We start from the raw sequence: 25217 nt of genomic DNA, 5'->3' as shown, positions 1-25217 counted from the left end.
TGTTGTTTTGCTATCTGGGCTCTGGCTATCACTCTGCTAGCAGTTGGTTTCTTTGTTTAGCTGCTAGACCTTCCTGGGCCAGCTGACCCAACTGCAATTCCGCCTTAACTAACAGGACTCCCTGTTACATAGATATCTGAAGAAGGCACACAAAACAACTTAAATAAGAAAGCAGACTGGAAAACTGGGAAGGATTCTCCTCTCCAGCTCGCCTAAAACGATCCCTAAAACAGAACTCAGTTTCACACACCTGCCTTCCAGTCTCAGATATCTGAGGTGCAAATTCTTTAAGTGATATTGCATGTCCTCAGCCGTATAACATCTGTCTTCTCCTGGGACTTCTCTCCTTCACATTTAGATACAGCCAGAGTCACATCCTTGGGTTCATAATAATTTGACAGCATCAGCTATTTCTGAGATTTTCACATAGAATTGTAAGTTCAGCCTGGTGAAACAGTTAAGGGCAGCCTTGGGATCCTCAATTTTTGCTAGAATAGAAAGGCTAGTAGAGACCAGTGCATCTCTTGGCTTACAGCCTAAGCTGTCAGGGTATAGATGGTTGTTTCAGAAAGGGGAGAGCTGGTACAGTTCTACCAGATTTCTACCAGTTATGGACGTCTCCATGCTAGGAGAATCCCCAACTGCCCATTTAAAGCAGCTTTAAATCACTACTGTGTTGTTATAATGGTGTAAAGCTGGATGAGCAGAGCTGAGAATCTGACCTTCAGACTTCAGTGAAACAACATCATATGCTGTTTATCGTAGTCACTGGTTCTTCATGACTTACCGGGGGGCATTCAAGGTCTCAATCAACCCTGAAAAATGGCTCATGCACCCTGTTACTGTAGTATATCTACTAGACCTGATATAAAAGATCACCTTATGACACAACCAGCATAAAACCCCTCCTGTGATACCCCATACACCGGTGCTTAAGTGTTCTGAAGAGCAGCTCATAGCTTCAGTATCAACTTCAGGAAAAAAAGAGAGACAGGAATTAACAGCTCGGATAAGAAAAAGTAGAAAATGGTTTTAAAAAGTGAAATTGCAAAAAGTCATGACTCAGAATGGTGAACCAGGGTGGGGCTCAGCAGTCAAAAGGCAGCTGGCAAAGGAAAACGTGATATTCTCTGGTTTTAAATATATTTATGAAGTCATGCCTCAAAACAAGAAAGCAGCTTAGGAATCTGCAGCTGGGAGGGAGAGCGCGAAAGGAGGTATATGTTCAGATTTTAATTATATGTTTTTACTGGCGCTCACAAGAAGGCCAAATAGGTAAGTTTCTGCAGCTGGTGGGAAGGCTGTGCAAATGAAGTGTGTGGTTTATTTGTTTTTTTAGGGAAATGTCATTTAAAAATATTCACCTGGCCAGCCTATGCTAGCAAACCTCAGAACCACAACTTACCAGCAGTTTTGATCCCCTGCCAGAAACAGTAGTGCAGTCTGGCCACAGGCATTTTTACCCCTGATTCATCTCACCTTGCTTAGTCTTGCATCAGGGAATACCGAAATAGAAATGTCTGTACTATGGAGCTCTGATAATGGTGAATTTCAGCTATAGAAATACAATACAAAGGCCAGAAGCAGAGAGGGAGCCTTTGAAAGAAACATTAAAGGGGTGTTTCCAAATAAATGCCAAGCTGACACTTGCTCATGTATTTGGAGAGCTGTGGATCTCTCTGTCCTGACAGTTGACATGAAAATCCAGTGATAAAAATAAGGACCTAGCATCAAGGAGTTAAGCATATAAATAACAAAAATGGAGTCAAAGTCTGTATATTGTGCCATGCTGATAAAACTACTGAAACACTCAGGGCCTGATTATGACACTTTTTTTTTAACTTTATTGGATATAAGAAATACAGTAGAAATCTTTAAAGAAAAGCTGTCGTAATAGTATTTCAAAGGAAGATCATGAAAATCTTGCAAAACTAACTTATCGTAAGAGCTTTTCATTTTGCTGAATGAAATTATCACAAAATTAGCTGACTTCACAAGGCTGCTATCACGCAAGGCTGAAATCTTACAGAAAATATTTTGAAAGATTTCGGTTTGATTGAACTGGAACCTGAATTTTGGATGGGTATCAACCCTGACTGTTCCAGGTCAAACTGAGGTTGATAGGTTTCTGGAACCAGATCTGATTATTTTCTTCTGAGTCCCTTTCCAGAATATAGAGATTAGATACAGATACAAAGAGACACTCACAGATCAGGCTCTCTCACCAGACAAGTTTCCCAACCTTTCACAGCTCTCACAGTTTGTCAAATTAAAAATTAAACAAAAAAGATGGCAGTGGCATTGAATAGAAAGGCAATTATTTGCCAATAATTGGTATGTATCCAGCATCCTTAGCTTTAGCCAAAAGCTGGCTACTTTCCAAATGTGTGACTGACAATATTATAGCTGGGGTTCACATACTAAGGTAGTTTGCACTGAGAAAAAGAGAATTTGAGAAAACAGGTTTAGATAAGCTACCACCAACATTCAGAAACAGCTAGAGAAGTTTGCATGAGCATTAACTCCCTCATCGCCTTGGGTAGGATGGGTCTAAATTCAAAACACTTATACCTGCTTTCTTCGTGGAAGTTATTGCTTAGATCTAAAAAGTTAATCAAAGTAGAGTAATATGTAAAACTGGAAGTGGCTTCTTCCTTAAGGGGCAACAGGGATGAGGTAGGTTAAACCTTGTAGCACTTGTCTATACTGACTTCAAAACAAGCAAAGGGCTGCTGATACATCTTCCTATTCAGTGTACATCAAAGCAGAGAAATGAGGCAATGTAATCTGCTTAAAGATTGCACATAATCTAGCAGTATTCTCTGGCATGTTTCTTGATGCATAGTCATAGCTGCTCTAAACCAACTACACTGCCTTATTTCTGCATTTTGACATATGCTGTGCGACAATAAATGGGTGGGTACATTTCTTAGCAGCAGTCCCGGGCGTGAAATAGCAGCTGTGGTACAGTGGTAAAAACTGGCTTTACTCTTTAAATAGTGGGTTCCTAAGAATTCACTTAGACTCCTTCCTGGGATCTAGACTACTTAGTAATGTTGGTTTTTAAGTTGCTTGGAAAGAGATTATGGGGTTTTTCCTCATTCTGGTACATTGTAGGCCTATTGATGTATTTTCATGGCTGCCAAGGAAGTTGATTTGCCATTAGACTACAGGATCAGACCCTCTGAGTCCCAACTATCATAAAATCAATGGCAATTAGATACAACAACAGAAAGTTAAATATGAGAAGTCCTTTCTTCTTGGAGGAATAATTTTGCCAAATCACAGCTGATCAAGTAATCGTGTGTGCTAATTCTTCTAGTCTTGAGCTTGCAAGATATGTTGAGTGAGTGGAAACTAGATTAAAAGGACCCCTCAAGCACTTGCTGTATCAAAGAAGAAACCAGAAGCTTTCATCGGAAGAGCTTTTAATTCTCTTGTCAGTCTTCCTCTCAGAATTAAGGTTTCAGACATCTTTGACAAATAATTTACCAGACCATCCTTTTCTGTTATTTTCACTGGTGCCACTCTACTGATGTCAGTTCGGTTGTTCCAGTGTTATTGACAAAGACTTTATTCTGGGGTTTTTTAACCAAAGAATGTTCTTTCCATCCTTGCTTCTTGCCTAGGTATATATGGCCCAGTAGAAGTCAGGGAGTTTTGCCACTGACTTACAGAGCCATGATCTCACCCTCTATTTCAATTAAATTAATCTTACTAAGTCTGTGCTGAATACTTCTGAAATACTGTGCAATTTGCGTAGCACCTTTATACTTGGCCACGAACATATACAGAAGGATCGAGGTATCTTCTGCCCTGATCCTCTCACATATAAAACACACTGGATCTGTATTTGTGCATTCTAGTCTCCACCTCCTTTTTGGCAAGCAGAGACCGTCTCATCTCAGAGTGCCATCAGTGAATCCTTTCAAGATTTAAGTCTGTTCATTCAAAGAAAATTCAGGCATTCTGTAAAGAACGTTGTATGGAAGAAGTCAGTATTTTTTACAGGCCTCAGTAAAATAAATAGACCTTTGCCAATAGTATTTTCTTATTCTTCTACTTTTTGTGTTTAAAGCAGACTACACATGCATGAGATAACTGTGTGAAATATTTCATTCTAGTAAAGCAAAAATGGGGGGGATTTTTTTTCCTTTCAACAATAGTGTGAGCATTGACTCCCCACCCCATTTTTTTTTTGCACCTTCATGATTTTTATTCAAGAATATGTTGATTTGGCTATGAAGTGTTAGATGCATTGGCAAAATAATGAAAACTATCTTTGAAAATCAATTGAAATTTCACAGTTGGGGATAAGAATTTACAAATGGTTTACGGTGAGACTTTGGCCAAAAGTTAAAAAAAAAGATTAATTCGGCCTTAAATAAGCATATGTAATGATTACCAGTCATTATTGATGGGGAAATCATTTACCTTTTGCCTTAGTGCCATATAAGAAGCACCAATACAAAGCAAACATAATACCAGAAAAAGTAAGAATAAAGGGAATACTTTAAAATAACCACTTTTGTGTAGAGTTTAACATGCCTGTTTTTCTACCATTTAGTAAAATTCGTATTGCTCAATCTTCTTGTACCCTGAAAGCAGATTTTTTGGAAATGCACCTCCAAAAGTTGTTCAGATTTTCTGCATTTACATATCTGATTGGTCCAGAAGACTTATTTAACACATCAGGAATTCAGACACTGCAAGAATATTTTCTTCTCTTTCTTCCTTTGACTGCTTCTGTCTGGCCCATATCTGAGGAGGCCTACAGATATTTAATATTGTTATTTTATATTTTTGTCCTTCAAGAGGTGTTACAGCACTCTTCAAGCTATATTATCAACAACCTAAATGATTCTTTAGCACCTGACCCCCAATCATCGTTGTAATAAAATGTAACTTTCTAAACAGTTCCACAGTAGTGGAACTGTTACACTAGCATATAGTGGGTGTAAAATGGTACCATAGGAGATTGGTACCAGTCTACACCAGCATTGCACTGGCACAAATGAATCCATAGTGTGCAAAGCACTTTAATGCCCACTGTTAGTGGGTGGCAAGGAACCAGGGATGTGCAACAGATTTTCAGATGATCCTCTTTTATGCTTCTGCTGAAGTCAAGTTCCAGAGTGAGGGGCAATTGAGAATACCTCAGTAAATTCAAAATAATTTTCCCTGCCTGTGCAAAATCAAATTTTTTGCCCTGACAAATTCAGATTAATCTAAAGGAACTAAAGTGTAAAGAGCATATTGAGATAAAATCTCCAATCCGAGAAGCAGGTGCATGGGGGAGATCAGCAAAATTTAGCTCTGAAGTTTGGCTGCATTGCATAATCACTTTGCCAAGATTAATACGCATGAGCAGCTGTGCCGTAGAAGTTTGTACATAGTTTCTGATTGAGCAGGTCCCATGGGAAGACAATCTTTTTCAACTTGAATAGAAAGCTAAAATCCTTTTCCTTCCAAGTATCCCTTAAACATTCTGAAAATGATAAATGACAGCCACAGCAACTGGGGTGTGAAGTATTCCTTCAGACCTAACTTTCCCTTTTCCCAGGTAGAGAGCTCCAAACAACATGCATGAGCCTTTCCTGCTCCATAGTGATTTGTCATTGGGTGTGAAACCTATCTTCCTCTTCTTTTATAGAGACCGGATGAGAACTTCAGTAAATGTTGTGGGAGATTCTTTCGGTGCTGGCATTGTCTACCACCTCTCCAAGGCAGAGCTCGATAACATTGATTCCCAGCATAAGGGGCATGAAGACATTGAAATGACCAAGACTCAGTCAATTTATGATGACATGAAAAATCATAGGGAAAACAACTCAAACCAATGTGTATATGCAGCTCACAACTCTGTCATAGTAGATGAGTGCAAGGTACCTTTCACATTTATGGATATTGAGACTTGTATATAGCGGTGCATGCTTTGTTTCACTTCATTTTTTAACCTGCATGTCTTTTAAAAAATATTACACCAATAACAATGTGACAACAGTCTCTATGAACCCCAGGCATGTTAAGTGAGCAGACAAAAACAGCTTTCTGCACTGTTCTTAAACATGTCACTTGAGGTGGAAAATTATATATAATGTTTACATGTGAAAAGCTAAGGCACTATGCAATATATTATGGAATATGCCAAGACACAGAATATGGCATCATCTTTTCTTTGGCAACAGAGAACCTATGGCCACTCAAAGGAAGGCTGGCCGCAAACTAAACACAGGGATTATTATTTGTTGACTATCTTCCATGATACGCTGTAAAGAGACTCAGTCATTGAATTCACCCTGTCATCTGATGGCTCCAGCACTCATACAGCATGTGTATGCTTTGCTTTCATCATCTCTCTTGGTTCACTTACAATAAGGACTTTACAATTTCTATCTAATCCTCACTGTAACTAGCATGTATTTTAAACAGACAATCAAAAAAAGGTCTGATTAGAGCAAAGCGAGCTTCCGAAACCCTACCAGCTGAATGAGAAGTCAATGTTGGTGATGTGTGTTTAGATAGATACCAGCAACCAAAGCCAAGGCAGGGCTGATTAAAAATCAAGAGAGGAAGGAAAAGAAAAACAAAAACAAGCCATAAAATGTTTATGTCCATTTTCCTTCAGCTGATTCTGCTCCTCACACTTGATCTTATGTAAAATGAGTTGCTTGTGGCACATGCTGTCAGTGAATTGTTGTTATGATCAGTAATCATGCCCAGATTGGTGTGTCAACCACAGTTAGGTATTTGCATGGAAACAGAGATCACAGAACATCTGGCACCTCTAAGTTTCTACCGTGCCCCACATAATCGAATGATCTAGCTATCTTAGACACTGGAAAAGGGAAAAAAACTTCTGATGTTATTTCCCACAGTCATCAGTAGGTCCAGGATGGTTTTCCACAGTTTTGGGGGGTTTTTTAACTGCTTTGTTCTGGCCTGCTTCAAGGTGACTGAGGCAGGAACATTTTCCATGGAAATATTTTAGTTAAACAAACAAACAAACAAACAACACCCTTTCATTTTTTTCCAGGTTCTTTTCATGGGAATTTTTTTTCTTTTTTGGATGCAGTTAAAATAAATATAAAATTCCCTTTAGTTTTTGCCTTGTTTTTGGATGTGTTCTCCCCTCCGTCTTTCCTTCTTATTTTCTACTGGAAAGGCAAGTAAAAAGGAAAATGAAGTGGTGTGTTGGCAAAGAAAACAAATATTTTTTAAATAAAGGAAAAATTGTATTTCATTTTCTTTAGTTCAAAAGAAAACAGAAGAAAAAATATTCCAGACAATGTTTGTTTCCTTTGAAAAGAAATGTTTCATCAGAAAGTAAACAAAATATTTTGGATGAGTACTAGACTTCACCTGGAAATCTATTCTACTGTCCAATAAAACTGCCGCAATTCCTAAATGGATAAAAGGAAACAGTAATTATTATAACACTCTCATTTCTTTGGCTTGACACCTTTTGGATTTATTGCTTCTAGATTTCTTGATGTGAGATACACTGCTGTGGCCAACAGATTTGCTCCATCTCTGTACATGCTTAAATGTACATGATTTAAAGTAGTGTTGAGAACACACAACACGCCACTGACTTCAATGTAAAAGTTCTTATTGTTCAAGACCAGTCCTTCTTCTATTAAAAAGATAGAAATGACCTAAGGAAATATTGGCTATTCACAAAGTGTAAAACTGTTGCAAATACCAGTGACAGCTTGAAGGTTAATTCTTTAGTTGAAAGCAATATTTTAAGAGTTACCACTACAATTCTGTTTTTAAGATGGAATTCTTTGTTGAACAATTAATCACACAGAGAAACAGGAGGCAGCTGCACAGATGGTAGAAATAACTCTGTTTACAAGAATTCACAGAATCTGGGGCATCAAGACAACCCCAGGTTGTGATTTCCTGATGCAAGCACAAATCTTGTACGCCAGTCATTTTCCCCATCATACTGGGTATACAGAGTACCATCTTTTCCCAGTTTCTCAAATATTTATACACAAGCAAAATGCAATGGATGCTCTTTCAGTAAATTCATTCATGCACTTTCCTTTCTCCTTCAGTCTCTCTCATGTAGACCTCTTTGGGGGTCTTTAAGAGGAGGCTTGATGCGTACCTGGCTGGAATCATTTGAGCCGAGTTTTTCTCCTGCCCAGGCAGGGGGTCAGACTTGAAGATCTACAAGGTCCCTTCCCACCCGACTTCTATGATTCTATGATGTAGTTCCCACCACTGGACCCACAGGCTTCCCCCATAAATTTGGGATGATAGGACATAATTCTATTTACAGGTAACAGACATGAAAGTGGATTTAGGCACCAAAGTGCATTCTGATTCCACCTTGCTCAAGTTGCTAAAGAAATGTTAATACAAAAGGTGGGCATATCCTTTTTTGGGACTCCGTCTTAAGAGTAAGATGTTGGTGCATTATGGAAGTAGATGCATTAATGGATTTTCAGGTACTTGTACTGGTAACAGTAGTATCACACTTAGGTGCCTAAGTCTACTTAGACATTCAATAGGTGGAATAAAATTTGGCTCATGATGCTACAATGTCAGTCTGAGAATGTTCTCCTGTTAAAAGTTGGCACAACTAGCAATATTTGGCACCTATTCTTGTTTTACGCTTACTCTGCCCTGCAACGCTATTAGTACATTCAGGCTTTTGAGAGGAACCACGGCTTACCATGGAACATAAGGCTGGCTTTGGGCAAGTTACTTGTGTCACTCAATTCCCCATCTGCCAAATGGAAATAATACTTACCTACCTCACAGGGATGTTGTGAGGATTAGCTGATGTTTGTAAAGCACTTTCAATACATATAATGGTCCACATACTGACACAGTGTGAGCTTTTTAGGATCAAAAATAGTTAGGTCTCAAGCTTCAAGAGATATTTCTAAATCTTGCAAAATTCACTGGAGGGGAGAAAAGTTCGCTGAAACTCTAATTAAAAGTTTTAAATAGCTAATAATATTAACCTCTCATCTCTGTTTACTTCTTGTAATATACTCAGGATAGCTCCTGTAGTAGATAGATTTGCACAGGCAATGTATATTTATATTAAGTAGACTACCTTTATATTGGGGTAAAGTGGCTGTTATTGCATGATATTTTTGTATTTTTTTTATGAACACATTTCACGTTATGTGGTTTTCAGTTCCAGTTGTGGTGTTTGTAATTGCATGCGTTTTTCTCACCACTACCTAAGAGAAAACTGACTATTTCAAACATTGGTGCATTTTGTTATGTATCCATGTCCCACTGCTTCCATACATCCAGTTTACCCATCACATGGAAATTCAGTCCTGTCTGTAAGTTTTTCTATGAAGCTGAAGACAGTAAATCAGAAGGTAAGCTAGGAAAGAGTGGGCTGTCCATTTAGAGTTGAATGAAAGTCCCCTAAATATGGAAAGGTCCAGTTCATAATTACTTAGCCAAATAAACAGTTATTCTGGCTCCTTCCACCAGAAATGTCTCCTCTTAATCATTTCCCATGACTGTTGGGATATAATGCACCAACCAGTATTTCCTGTGAACTGAAAGAGTAACAGTTATAGCTTTTGCCAACGCTATATCATTGATATTGTAGCGTGAACTTTGTTATAATTGTGTTTTGTTGTTCTGTTTGTAAAGTAAGAATTGCTTGGCTTAAGTGTAGCTACATAGCTAAACCTTTCGCATGCATGATCATAAATAATAGCCAGATGAATACTGCTTTAAACTAGTTCTTTGAGAAGCAGTGGTTCTGCCACTTTTTAAAGGTTTCTGTAGCATGTGCGTGTGTGCGTGCGTGTGCATGTGCGTCTGTGTATCAGTCTGTTCTTTTCACATTCCTCCATGCCCTGAAGCAGATATCCTGCCTTGTTTTTGAATGCTAATGAATCTTATTTATTCCATGTTAAAGAAATATAAACGTTTTTTTCTTGCAAGTTGGGAGAAATATGAAAAGGACAGAATAGGAAGATTAAGCTGAAATATTTATGAAAATTAAACAGCCAAGAGAAAAAAAATCCAGAAAGCCTGGACTATTTTTTTACTAATGTTTTAGTCAGTGTTAAATGTATACTATATATAAGTATATATACTTCCTCCCAAGTTTGGAAATCATCTTGAATTTGGAATTTTTTACGCATAGAGTATGCAATTCCTGTAAATATCACGATTCTCCTGTTAACTTGTAACTTTTCTCGTTGAAGTGCCTTGGGTCTTTAAGTTAGATGTCAATGATAATTACTTGCAGGTAACACTGGCAACCAATGGCAAATCCGCAGACTTCAGTGTTGTTGAGGAAGAGCCTTGGAAACGTGAAAACTAAGGGAAGAGAATTCCAGCTCCATCTTTAATAAGCCCCTGAAGCTGTCTTATGGTAAACGATTAAAGAAGATTGCTCTCTTTTTATTTAACATCTAAGGTTTCTGCTTATTTAGTTTGTTAGCTGAAACTTAGCAAAGAGCTCATAAAGTCATTGTTTAGCTGAAGTGTTTTTTGCCAAATAACAACTCATAACCATCTATCTCCCCTGTGTCACTGTTTGAATGGATGCAGCTGGGGAATACTTTATATGTAAAGAGGTACATTCTCACCCGCCTTCCCCTTTCACTCAAGACACAGAGAATGTAGATGCTGCAAAATGAAAAGATCAACACGCCAGTATGGCTCTCACCAGGGACTCAGGGTAACAAACATAGTATCATATAAACCTTAAAGTGTTGTTAGCATCTCTGTGACATACATATGAATCAGTACTGCGGCATACATTTGATGTATTTAACATTATTTAGCTACAATGTTAACTGTCTACAGAGTGTTTTCTGTCTGTTTAAATGATCATTAGGCCTTGTCTTGGGCAATGCTGAATTGTTATATTCCTGTTACACTTTAAATTAAGTGTATAAGTGTTTCATTTCAATTTGGGGGCTAAATTCATTCCAAGTGTAATTCCATTAAAATCAATACTGTCTATACATCCAAGATACCATACATCCATCAGCAATGATATATTGTAACTATTAATGTCACTCAGAATTTGTTGATATTCAGATACAGTTTGTTGCACTGCAGGGCTCACCTGTACCATCCCCCACCCCCGTTATCACACTCAGTACTATCTTCCTCCACACACAGTCCCATGCACTGCCATGCAATTACTCATATAGTAAGATACTACTCAGAATAGATAAAGGGGTTACAGTTGGGCCCACAATAAATTTGAGGTGAAGCCAAATCCTGACCAGTTTGTTCAGCTACAATTCTGATTGAATACGGCTTGCTGAATTTGATTATTACTGAACAATCAACACACAATGTTCAACTGAAATTAGTTTACAAGGTGTTCATTTATACCTTATGACACTAAGACCTGCAGGCATTCAGGCTCCTGACACACTCAGATCCTTTTGAAAATGTTACCCGTGTGTTCTTTATATGGACCTCCTATAAACTATATAAAGATCAGCCCCTACCACCTTTCTTCAGAAGGTTGGGTCGCTCCCACTGAATACGACCCAAACCCACAAGTAGTCCCCAGGAGACTATTCTGGGAAGAAGGTTTTATTCACATAAGGAAGAATACTAGGATCTGGCCCCAGATCACTACTGAACGTGTTTTGTTGGGGATGAATAATTGTGTGTAACATGTTAAAATTTAATGGTGCTTAACACACATCAGTTTACTGATGCGTCTATGAAACACTTAACTTAAAGTGATAACTGTCTTCCTTCTCTGAACATTTCATGTATGAGCCAACATGTTTAATAAAGAAGCTATTAGTCAGTCACATTTCAGATTTGAAATCTATAAGAAAAATGGCTAGGGTTGGGACTGAGTCAAGGAGGAAACCAGGAACTCAGGATTTAGGCCAGTAACTTGAAACCCTATCTCTCTGATGTGAAGTAACAGTTTGTATTCATTTCTTTTTTTTCTGAAAAGTAATGACTGTAAAGAACAAAGCCTGTGAATAAATAAGAAGATATTTTGTCAACAAATCTTTGTAACCATAAGTATTCAGAAAGATATAGGTGAAAATCACTCATAGTGTTCAATGGCAGATCTGATCCAGGGACACCCTGCCCACTGAGCAAACTGCCTGTGTGTAACATGAAACGTGTGTATGTTTAAAAATTTTCTCTGAGTTGACCAGGCCATGAACTTATCTGAAACTTAAAAGAAAAAAGGGGGAGTGTTTATAGATATATGTTACCCTTAGCCCATGGACATAGCTGCTATGGATGTAAAATGCGTGCACATATTAGTTGTATTTGGCCCTGTAAAATCAATTTCTGAGTTTAAATGTTAATCTGACTGGATTTTTTGTTTTTCATGCTCTGCATCTATGTTTGTATGATTTCCACCAAATCACTGACCAGAACCAATAAGGACTATTTGCATGATTAATGATCTGCAGGATCAAGTCAACAGAGTCACTAATCCTGTATTTGTTGTGTGGGAAATATTCATTGTGAATGTTTCTGCTCCATTGACATCCTCTTACTACCATCCTAACCAAAATATCCTAGAGAATTTAATAGGTACTAAACCGCTACATGCCCTATACACTTTACCGTGAAAACCTATAGAATTGAATAAAAGATAATATCTTTCTATAGGTCTTTTGAATCAACTTAGATGTTTGTAGCAGTGCTAGATTTTTCTATTATACTCTATAGGATGGTTTCAAACAAACGCATCATTTTCTATTTGATTCCTTAGGACTATTTCCTTCTTCAGTGGGCGTGTCTACACAAGACATTTTCTGTGGAGCTGGCCAATTAGCTCTGTAGTAAAATGTCGCTGTCTACATGTGCAGTGTTATTAGGCCAGAGTAAACTAAATAACTCCACCATAGGATGATACTGCCAGACACAAGTACTATCTTGTGATGGAGTTACTTCACTGAAATGCACATGTAGACACTGATGGAGTAGCCTGGGGTACAAGTACGCTACAGTGCAGGGTCTGCCTGCTGGCTAGCCCTGCACTATAGCACCCTCATGCTCCAGCCAGCTCTTTCACAGCACATTGAGCTGGGTTGGAGCAGTCCCAGGCTCACAGGTGATCCCCAGGGCCCACTGCCAGCTGGAGCTGCTCTGCCTCAGCTCAATACGCTGTGAATCCAGGCATACACGCAAATGCTGTGCCCAGGAGCATTAAACTCCAGTGTGAACTGCAACAGAGTTAATTGCTCCACCCTAATTGCACATGTTGATGTGTCTTGTGAAATACTTAGGTGTTTGAAAGGATCCTATTCTTATCCTTCTGGCACCCAAAAATGCAAACCTACAAATGTACTCATGCTTTGCTTTTCATAAAATTGTAGACATAACCAGAAAAGGGAAAAGAAAAAGATGCCATGGTGTTCAACGTAATTAATGGAAAATTGTAAGTACTCTGAACTTTTCAAGATCAGGAACCTAGTCTGGATTGGAATAAAAGTTTTGTTTCCCTGTCCCCCACATGAAAAGCTCCCAAGACTGTTCCAGTACTTTCTAAAATGTATTATAGTTAGCATAGCTATTTTTTGCATGTTGGCTCACCTTAAGTTTAATTCTCTTAAAGCTAAGTAGTAGTTATAACCAAGAACAGAATACTGAAATATAGCTGAGATTCACAAACATGTTCAAAGCATGGCCCATATCATAATAGCAAAGTGTGCCACCTTCCATCCTATTCATGAAAATCTACCTTCCCTGGGGCAGCTACCAAGTGCTTACATTTAAATGTATCATTAGGAAGTTGATGAGTGTATTTTATCAGTCTTTAAAAGTAATTTAGTAGCTGGAAAGATGTAGGAGAGCAACACTATGTAACTAAGCAGTTCCATAGAATTACACACTGAGAGCAGCTCAGAATTTGCTTGTCTTTATCAGCTGTGAACAGATTGCCCTTTAAGGAGGTGTTCTTCAGATCAGGACTAATAGAGGGTGAGGTGAATACTCTACCCACACAGCCTTTTCTTTTGACTAAAAAAAGCAGATTGCACAAAAATAGACTTTTGTAGCTACAGTAACTCAGGGAAGTTTCAATAGATAATCATCATGACATTCTTCTATTTATATGGAAATGGGAGAAGTGTAGCAATAGAGAAATACTGTTTTCCGTAAACTCTTTGTTATTACACAAGCTATAGACTTAATGTGGTTTGCTCCAACAAGTACAGAATTTAATCATCAAAAAGCTTTCCATTACTCTGGGAGATGTAACTCACAATTGACTACAATTTTATATTTTGCCCCTTCCACTTGAGGCTTGGTTGCTACTTAACAAAACAAACAAGAAAACCCCCCAGAACTGGCCACTCAACCTAATGGAAATTTCATATCTGAGTGGACAATGCTTGTTACTGGCTTCTCTCATTTATTCAGATTGTGTTATACAGTGGTTTTGCATTTGGCCTACAAAGCACTGAATTTCATTATTCATTTCTCTAGTGTCCGCAAAGCAAAATTAGGGGATGAGCACAGCAGAAGATGACAGGCTTTTGGTGTTGGTATATGAACTAAAATTTCTTTCTACAGGCATTTTACTTAGTCTTCTGTCAGTGATTTCCTCAATTGCCTACATACTTATGAATGATACATATGTGTTCCCTGGAATGCTGACATCAGCATAAGATCATGGGGAAAACTCAGGAAATAGTATGCTTTAAAACAAATACATGCATAAGCATTTTTCTGGATAGAAATGTACTTACATATTTGAATACTTTGCTGAATCAGGACTATTACTTAGTCTGTTCCAGTGATATTCTTCCAGGCCCGTTGCACACTGTAGTGAAATCTGAATTAATCATAGAATCACAGGGTTGGAATTGATCTCAAGAGTCAGCCAGCCCAGGTAGTACTGAATTTCTTCTTCAGTATTTCTTTCTAAAAACATGACTGGCTTTGTGTAAAACAAGTTTGCACAGGATTTATGCATTAAGATACATAAATCTCATTTAAGGATTATGCCAACTAAATCACAAGATAATACATACACCTCTCAGTGAAGGTGGTGAGACTTTTTTTTTCCTTTGGAAAACTGTTTTTTATGCTTGCAAAGTGTTGACCACTCTAAGCTCCCACTGAAGTCAACTGGAGCTCCCACTTAAGTCAAGTGTTCAGCTCCTTCCAAGATGCACTAGCATCCTCAATGACGGTCTGATTCACCTATAGGTAGAATACTTATTCACTCAAAAATCCCATTAATATTAAAGCAGAGAAAGATTATTATTGTTCATCCTTGCCATTTCCTTCATTACTGTTAATACGTCATCGCTCTTTAATGCTAGTTAAGGATTTTAACCCTGAAACCACACTCCTAGAAAAGGAAGAGAATTTTGTCAACCATTTTAATGCGAGCAGAATCTGACTGGATTTAATGCTGGGGCCCATGTCATCCTCTTTGAAATATTCTGTTTTCAGTTCCTTTATGTAGGGCAGTCAAAGGAATGTATAATTCTAACGTTATCAGCATTTCAACAAGCACATTTTTACCCTCTCCTATGTGGGGGACAAGAAAAGTAGTGCAGGCTAGAAGTTAAACTTGTGCAGGATTAATTCAGGCATAAATAGGGTTACTGTGGTTCATGTGTTTTGCAAATGCCGTCAGGCAATCAATAATGTTGACTGCAACTAAGTTAATGATCCATGTTGTCATCTTTTGTTGTTTTTAAATTCTTGCATTATAAAAGAATCCAGGGAAGCTCAAAGTCCAATAATGAAGCTTTCCTACCTCCTTGAACCAATGGAAATAGACTGTGCAGTTAGGCCCCCTCTACACATTTTATCTATTGGACAATTGTCTTGTTAATGCATAATAAAATTAAACTGGCTACATGTGCAAATTAACCATTGCCTCTTAAAAGGGCCCAACCAGCTATAAAGTCATTGCTTGATAATGCGTAATAGCATTATAGCTGGTTTCTATCCATCTTAGGCTGGAAGACTGCAACTGCTGTGATCTCCCAGGTGCTGGGGAGCACAAGGGACTGGAAGATCACAGCCAATGCAGTCTCCCAGCTGCAGAGGTATAGAGGGGTACTCCAGGCAGTAGCTGGCACCTGATGGGGCTCAGTCCTGGCTATGCCACTACAGCCAGGACTGAGAAACCCCTGCACCTAACAGGGATTTTTAGTTCTGGCTGTTTGTGTGGTGCAGCTGGGACTGAGAACCCCGTCAGGTGAGGGAGTCATAGTCCTGGCTGTCTGTGTGGTGTGCCAGGAGGAGTGATTGTGTGGATCACACATTAGATCCTTTACCTACAGGTGTAGAGAGGGCCTTGATTCCAGGTGACCCCCCCAAAATGATCTTTGCTTGGTGTTCCAGGTGAAGGTGGCTCTCCCGCCAATGTGCCATAAAGGAAAGCTCCTATACTCAAATTCAGAAATAAGTTTAGAATTCTGCATATGAACAAAAACCGCCAAAAATAAAAATCAATGATCTTTTTCTTTATAATCTAAGATATAGGTAGTGTTCATTCCCATCCAGAATCCTAATAAATGGTATCTGCCAGGATCTGTAGGAACATGGAATTCCAAAGTTCATTTCCTTTTCTTTTTTTTTCTAAGATCTATGAATACTGTAAATTTCTGATTTGTCTTCCATTCATTTTCACCATGAATCCTTGGGCTAGAACATTGATAGCTGATAATCATTAGCAGAACAAACTGCTTGCCTTACAATAAAGGCTGCATCAAGAAGCAACAGTGCTCAAATTAATGTATGCTAGCACCAGATGGGGTTCTCTTTAAGCAGTCAATTTTCTGAAAACAGTACCACTTGCTAATCTCAACTTTAAAATCTACAGCCTTCTTTAAATGCCCTTTAAAAAGGCTCTAAACTTTAGTACCAGGCTTGAAAAACCTTATAAATATTTAAAAACACATACCTTATTCAGCAGATTAAGTTCCATTTTATTTGCTCCATTTGGGTTTAGTCCAAGAAGCACAGAATAGTTAATAAAGGCACTTTATAAAAATGCACTGTAGTATTGTATTGCAATGAGCCAGAAGACTAAAGCTGATAGCAGTGTTACTGTGACCTCTTAAACTATCACTGTAATATTTTTCAGATTGATTTTTGTCATGAATTGTAGCACATTGATCTGAATTAATTTCTGCTGTACTTCTGTTGATTGGAATAGAGTTAAACCAGGGATCCATTCACTACATTATTATACCTGCTGTTGCTGTAGTAGCTTGACTTTTTAATGATGTTGTGTGGGAACTATCATTATATAGAGAATATATTCCACACTAAAGAATGTTTTTCTAAAAATCACATGGGTATTGAAGAAAAGACATTTACTCATTTTTCACTAGCAGAATTCTTATGCACAGATTATAGCTGCAGACATCAGGATAAACAGGATATTTTAAACAAATCTGTTGAACTTTACCTTGAGGCAGTCTTTCAAAAGTGTTAACTTCTTGTTCGGTATTCACGAGAAACCCTATTCTTTAGCTTACATGAACCCAGTCCCTACAGTCCTGGGGCAAAACTCAGGCAGAACCTGTGATAGTATCTACTTAAAGCAAATCTTCCATTATAGTCAATGGGAGTGGTGCATAAATAAGGAGGGAGAAAGTTGGGTGTAGTGTGGTAGTTACTCTTTGCTTCCCCCTATGCTTTCTTAGGCTCTTGTTTGGTATTAAAATTGAAATCTGCTGCTACAATGAGCCAAAGTGCTGCTACTTTTCACTAAAGCCCAGGGCTGAGAATTATTTTGACTCTGATATGCATAAACTATTGGCACAACATCCTATAGACCCATCCCTCCAGGTCTTTTCCCCTCCCCCAAAAGACCTCTTTATCGGGTATGTAGAAACTTGGCAGCATTCTGCTACCACAGTTACAATTCTTAAGGGAATGCAGTAGTGCATTTAAAACCATAGTCTTTATGTAAAACCTGAGCTCCATATGGTAATGTTATAGCATTAACAAGAAATGGAATCTGTTCGCTAATATGAGATGTCACTACCAAATGTGCTAATGAAAGGTTTGGGAGACAGGGAGGCATATTTCTTACATCAACCAGCTTCTTGATTCTTCCTTTAATTATCTATTTGTCTATTGATCCATCACCTGCTGTTCTTGGAGTATTTAATACTTCTAGTTTGATTTTCAAAAATAAAAAGGAATGCTGAGATTCTTCAAAATGTACAAAAATACTCAGTGAAATACACCTTTACATCTACAAGATTGCTTTCAGAGATACCATCACATAACTTAGATTGTCTAATTATTGTACAGAGCGTTGTAAATAACTAGGGTAGTTTGCAGGGATTTTTGTATTGTTCTTTTCTATTTGTTTTCTACAGTTTGGAAGACCATTTGCAAATTTTGCATTTACAAAGTGATTTTCACAGGCCATACTGTAGATTTGAGTATTTCCAATTTTGATGTAATGTGTAAGCTTGTACGTTTTCGTGTACTGCAGGCTCTCTTTTCTTCTTAAAAAGTCAGCAAAAATCCATAGACTTCCCTTTAACTTGTATCCTTCTTTCTTTCTTAATGTATCCAGTTTATAGTGTGAACTGTAATTTATAGAATGCATGAGTAAGAAATTACATATGTATTTATATTTGTTAAATATGATATGCTTAAAACTGATTTAGCCATTAATATAGGTTTTATGGGTCTGTACTTGTTTTCTGGAAATGAGAAAGAACTACATTGTAGACTGAACTAAATTACTTAGTGTCTGTAATTTATAGACACACGAATATTTTCTTACAATATTTTCTATATGACCATATAAGATACAGAAAACCTCCTTACAGGTAATCCATACCTTAGCACAAAATCAGATTTCTTATAACCGTTTAGAATCAATAATTTTTTTCTGTATTACGTTTAATGAACTTGAGAATAGAAATTTAGTGATGACTAATAAAGCACAAACGCAAGTAGGAATTAAGAATTTCAAGGTGTCCTTAAATGCTGCAGTTCATTATGGAACACTATGGGTACATACATACATACTAACTTTTTAACAGTTAAATCAACTTAACTTTTTAAAGTCAACTTAACTGTCAGAGCATACACACATATGTAGAGCAGAGTTGACTTAAATGCGGTGCAAGATAATACACCTCCAAGGTATATTATCCCAAGTCATGCTCATTAAGTCAACTCTGCAGGGGATGGCTCACAAAATGGTTGCCACCATATCAAGGAGCTGTATGTGTGTACGCTCCAATTTGGCTTAAGTCAACTTAGGTAAGTCGCCTTATTTTAAGTAGACTTAGATGTGTGTACACACTCTATGTTATTATATCCTGAACAATCTTCTAGATTGACTGTCTTGGGCAACTGTCCCTCATTTTGTACATTTGACCTGGTTTTACCTGGTCAGATCATAGATATCTTTCTCAGGGTCTGATCCTGCATAATTGATTTACCTACAACTCCTGTTCGATTCATTTGGAGACTCCAATGTGCAAAGAATACATAATCAGACACTCAGTCCATTTTCCTCAGGCAAAGCTCATATGAGTTGAGTCTGTGTAAGGTATTCAGTACTTGGCCTCTTAACTTTGCCTCCAAGCAAATGGACCAGTGATACGACTATGGGACCACTCCAGTTGTGTTGCATGTGTAGAAATACCTTCTGCCTTCTTAAACATTTATAAGAGAACAAATGGCATATTTTTGTTCTGAACATAAAGGATTTGTTGCTTTGGGGGTTTTTGGGTATTTTTTTAATACAACTCTATTCTTGTTAGGCAAATACATGTTAGACTTGACGTTAATGAAGCATATTTAATTAATAAGGAAAAGTGATTGGAGTAAATAGCTTAGTAAAAAATCAAAAACAAATTATGTCAAACAAAGTCCCTTGTATAATGAACCATGTCCGTGGCATACAATGCAAAACAAAGGGGGTACTGAACAGAACGCCTATCCATGGAGCAGATATATTTTCAGAAATTAGTAGGGCCATGAGACTGTCTTGAGGCTTAAGTACATAAAATACACAGTAGGTATATATACACATGTGGGTTGATGTACCCTTATTTTTTAAATCTCCCCCTTATATTTTTAAATTAGATATATCGGATATTCTCTTATTAGATTTGAAGGTAGAGTTGTAGTAGATGAATTACTAATAGCTGTCTAAGCATGGAACCCTTATAAATGTAAGTTTTGACAGGTTGTTCAAGCATGATGATCAGTGCCTCTCCGCACTTTGTGTAGATAATGTAGCTATCTCTGTGTAATTTCAGTGAAATGGTATATACAGTATAGATAGCAGTGTTTTAATTTAATTTGTTGATGTGTATTGAAATGTAGCATAATATTTGGCCTGTGTTTTGAATTTTTGTTTTGGTTTGTTTTCATTTGCTTGTCTGGTTTTGGGTTGGGTTTTTTTTTGCTTGTTTGTTTTTTCTTTTTTAGCCATTTAACTAAAATAGTTTTCCATAGTTTGGTAATTGCATTTATATGTATGTAACAAAATGTCAATGCATATCTTGCTCTGATAATGCTCAAAATCCTATATGCAGCCAAGTCATTGTAAATATTTTACTCTTAGTTTTCAACTATCTAACCAGCACTGTGTGTAAGTGCGTGTGTGTAAATTTAACTGGTACTTAGCGAAAGTGATTGCAGTGTGGATTTACTGCACCGTGAATGCAATAGTTATTACATTTTGAATTAATCTATGTGTAGAAGAATTAATTTAGTTCAGCAATACATTTGTCTTGTATACTTTGCATGTTGAAAATGTAGCTCCATAAGGTTAGTAAGTCACTGTGTGAATTCACATAATGATTATAAGGAAAAAATCAACCTTATTGTGCTCTCCTAAAGATGTAGATGCTGCCTCTATCTTTGGCAAAATGTGTAGCTTGCAACATGGAATTCAAAATCACGCAATAGCGTTTTCAAATTCCTCTAATTTAGTTTCATTTCCTGCTGGACTACAGGTGCAAAGAAATGACAGAGCCAGCCATTCAGTCTTAAATAGAAGCCTAGGCTTGCCTGTTAATTGTAAAATGCCCTACACTGCAAAACATCAACCCTTGTTTCATCTGTAAGAAAAATCTGAGGAAAGATACCTAGAATCCTGAGCACACAAACAAAAAAGTTCTCATGTTGTTAAATAAGGATTTTAATAGCTACTGAAAATTAAGCATAAAATGGAATGCTTTGCTAAGAGAAAGAGGAAAAAGGAAATAATGTCTTTGGTGTACATTATATCTATTTTATTTATAAAAGTATACATGTCTTATATGATGCACATATATTATACATATGATATATATTCAGTGGCAGAGATGCTGTAAAACCTGTACCACTACTCAGATCAATGAATATATATGGGGGAAAAGCCCCCTCATTTCTGGGCTGAAAACAAAGTACTGTGAAGTGCAATTGATTCTTAGTGAATCTAAGAAACCTCAGGAGAGATGCACAATATGATGAAGCTGATTGAACACAGAAAAAGAAGCCTGATTTTACTCAAAGTTAAAACGTAACTCCATTAAAGTACAAGGAATTGCACCAGTATCAAACTGGAATGAGATTACAGTTTGGCTCAAGCAGTTGCAAGGAGGGTAATTTGTGAGACACGTCATAATATGATCTGAATTAAATACTTCTACAAAGCTCCATTTCCTTCCTGCTTAATTCCAGGCCTCAAGGATCCATTCAGGATTGGGGAACTTTAAGTGTTTCACGTAAAAAAAGCAAGAAAAACAAGAGAGAAGCTTGATCTTTTCCTTAGATTCAAAATGTTCACCTGGGACTTCTGGCGATGTACTGTACAGTATTTGTAGCACAGTTTGTTTAAATACTAATACATGCAAATGATAAACTTTCGACCAACTCTGGGCTCCTCTCTTGTATAATGTAGTAGGAATGCCTTGTTGATTAAGTCCATATTTTTTTGTAGTTCAGACGCTCTCTTTACAGTTTCTTTAGCTGTTTGCTTTTAATGCTTTTCTTACTGTGTAAACTTACTCTGTAACTTTTATGTATAAAACAAACTGGACATTCTTTATATACTGGAAATAATCAGTGAATACAAGATTTCACTAAGTGTTGTACCTTTTCTGTACATATCATCAATAAATGTTGATTCATAATTGTCATGGTTTCTGTCTGCATTATGACATCCATTGCTCCATTACAATTTTAAAAAATGGATATTAGCTTAGATAAAAATGAATGAACTGATTGCCCCTCTTTTCTGAATCATTTAGGTATTGTAGATGATGGATTTGTGGAGAATCTCAAAACTGTATACTGCAAATATTTTCAGTACATAAGTAACATTTAACTGTCAGGAAACACTCTGTTTGTGTGTTGTCAGAATCCACTCTAGAATGCTGAATTATGATGATACTCACAAAGGGATAAAATGGAGAACATACTGTTACTATAGGGGTGTAAGTAGTAGCCATATTGGTCTAAGGACATAGGCAGACAAGGTTCTTTGGGTAAGTCCAATATCTTCTATTAGACCAACTAAATAGTTAAAATAATCGTTCTTAGAAAGCTTTTGGGCACAAACAACCTTCATATGGCTGAAAAAGCATCTGCAGATGGTCACTTCTCCTCATTCTAGCATCTACTAAAAATTAAAATTTGGCTTTTATTAGGTTTTCTGAAAAAAAGGGGAGCTCAAGCTGAAACACTGGAGGTCTTTGAAGCAGAATTTATTTAGTATTTGAGTTATAATAGGAGATATTACTGGAATGAATCATTGTCACAGGTGCTAGAAGCTGCTAAGTCTGAAAGGGAAGCTAAAATATTTATTATTGAAATGGAAGATGAAGAATTATTATAATTGAAATTATATTAATTGTTGAGATTTGATAACCTGCTCTACTTCAGGTTTACCTCTTACTAAGTTAAGAAGATTCAGCATTCACTTGGGGGATTTCCAAGGTTAATTTACCATTATTCCTTCTGAATTAATAATAAACCAAAAACCCATTTCCAGTGTGATTTTAACAGAGCCCTTCTCTATGAAAGGAATAGCTGCCATAAAGAGAGTAAATTGTGGATCACTGTAGCTCATAATATTGTTAGCTGAGTCAGAGGCTCAGGGTTATTTATTAAGGTCCCCAAAACTAAGGTTTGCCTAATGGTCTAGGAATTTCCCTAATGACTTAAGTATTCGAGAACTGATTAATACATACACTCTCTATTGCATAATATGTCAGTTAGGGTGTAGCTTCCTGGTTCACTGAAAGGTGACAATAGGGTCAAGGAATGTAGGAAAGAATTTAAATGGTCTTTTTAATGCAAGAGAAAGCAAGAGAAATGCAAGGGAAAGCAATAATATTAGGCTGTGTATACATGCTCTAATATCTAATTGGATGGATCATAAAATAATGCATGTAAAAAATATATGTTTTCAGAAGAGTTTTTGACTTGTATACTGTGGTCTTTATCCCATCTGTCAATTGGACTGAGCAGCCAACTAACTATTTGATTTCTACTCACTGGTGAACCTGCAGTAGGGGGCTGGGAGGAGTATCCCAGAAAGTATCAAAAAAGCTTTTTTGGAACTCTTCTTGGGGCATGTAAGGAAACAGCAGTGATGAAAAAAATTTTGAAAAGAATGAGACTACCAGAGTCCCTAAACCTGAGAAACATTTTTTTGTTTTGTTTCTAGTAGTAAACCAGAAAAGAAGTCATGAAACTGAAAGAAGCAGGTGCCCCCAAAGCTAGCAAGACAGCTTTAATGGATGAAGATATACTCAGTCAGGCTGGCCAGTATTATTAGTAGTAAATATATTATTGGATAGCATCTAAAATACTCAGGCTACAGGAGCTGCGCTATGCTGTTCTGGGCCTTTGTTTAGAAGGGCAACATGTAAATTGAAGATGCAAGGTTTTCTTAGGATAATAGGTCATATTGAACCAACTACATAGTTGGGATAAGAGATAGACAAGTTTTTGAATGCAAGATATTCTTTATGCAGTCTGAGCTGACCTGAAGGAGTATGTCTTGTATCTGAATGCTTGTCTAACTTGGAAGTTTGTCCATCACCCTAAGAAATCATTACCTCTTGCCTAATTCCTGGATTATCATGAATACATCACTCTGACAGTACCATGTAAATCAAATAAGTAAAATGCAGTGGGACCTCTGATTCAGGTGCCACATTAAGTGCCAGATGGTATGAATAATACAGAGACAGCAGGCTGTGACACTGCATGCAGAGAACGAAACACTCAATATCTCTTCCTTAGAAGTAGGAAAGAAACTAGACTATTGTAATGTGCCTGGTCTAATCTATGTTTCAGCGATCTTTGTCAGTCACTGAGGTATTGTGGTGCTGAGTATGACTCACATAGGTAGATAAATTAATTAGAGAGTGGAATGTTCCCACAGGAAACTTCTCTGGTAGCTCCTGGAGGAAGTGATGTTCTACACCTTTCTCAACAACGACGAGATTAAAAAAAAATAAAGGCAAGAGGAAAAGGGAAGAATTTAAAAGGACATGTCTGAAAGATTTGGATTTGGGTCTGCTAGGGGGATGGAAAGGGCTACAGCCATCATGAAGGAAACAAATCTAGAAACTGACCTAGCGCTCATGATTTATTTTCAGAGCACATCACATTCTTTGAATACGCTGTTTGTTGTAGAAAGACAGACCCGACTCGTGGCAAAGGCTCAGCCTTCTTGAAACACAACACAAAGCATTTTCTAATTTGAGCATCATTTATGCATCCAAACAGATTTTGTCCATCATCATTAGTTTTATGAAGAATTTCCAGAGGTTTATTATTGAGGGGATATGACAGCATGGCTAGTTAGTCTTTCAGGTGTGTTGAAACTAACTGGAGAATAAGTGTATTTCTCAGATGTCATATCTATGTAAGGTATCTGTAATTATTTGCTTTATTACTTGGGTTTGACAAGCATAAATAATAGTGCAAACATGCTGAGATGTCTTTGTGAATTTAATCCTCTCACTTCTCTGTCATTAACTCCAACACTAAGTCTGTTGCATGACCTGCATGAACTGAACTCAGTAGAAAGGTATCCACACAACAAGCTCTTTTTCACTTTTTGGCACCGTCAGCGGGCCAAAGGTTGATGCATCATGGAAATAAAATTATCCAGTCATTCTGATGATGGTCCTTGGCAAGCATGGGCAAGGTGGTGGCATCAGTGATATCCATATTATGTTTCTTCTGTGGGAAAGTAGGGATCTAAATTTCCTGGTTTATCACACTGACAGAATGTTGCTTCTGGATAAAGAAAGGAA

The 25217-nt window shown here is 37.3% G+C and overlaps 1 protein-coding gene across 1 annotated transcript in view; it reads left to right on the top strand.

Moving 5' to 3' along the window:
- The window catches only part of SLC1A2 (solute carrier family 1 member 2), a 141176-nt gene extending 116233 nt beyond the window's left edge, over positions 1-24943 (top strand). Inside the window, exons 10-11 of the mRNA XM_090032940.1 lie at positions 5654-5885; positions 10247-24943. Of these exons, the coding sequence (XP_089889066.1) occupies positions 5654-5885; positions 10247-10321 (307 nt within the window). The 3' untranslated portion in view covers positions 10322-24943. The remainder of the gene's footprint in view (positions 1-5653; positions 5886-10246) is intronic.
- Positions 24944-25217: the final 274 nt, after the last annotated feature.

This window comes from Crocodylus siamensis, chromosome 2 (assembly GCF_052110815.1).
Source record: "Crocodylus siamensis isolate JL-2025a chromosome 2, ASM5211081v1, whole genome shotgun sequence".
Taxonomy (NCBI): Eukaryota; Metazoa; Chordata; order Crocodylia; family Crocodylidae; genus Crocodylus; species Crocodylus siamensis.
Note: the sequence above shows the minus strand (reverse complement) of the source record. Positions and strands in the feature narration are given on the sequence as shown.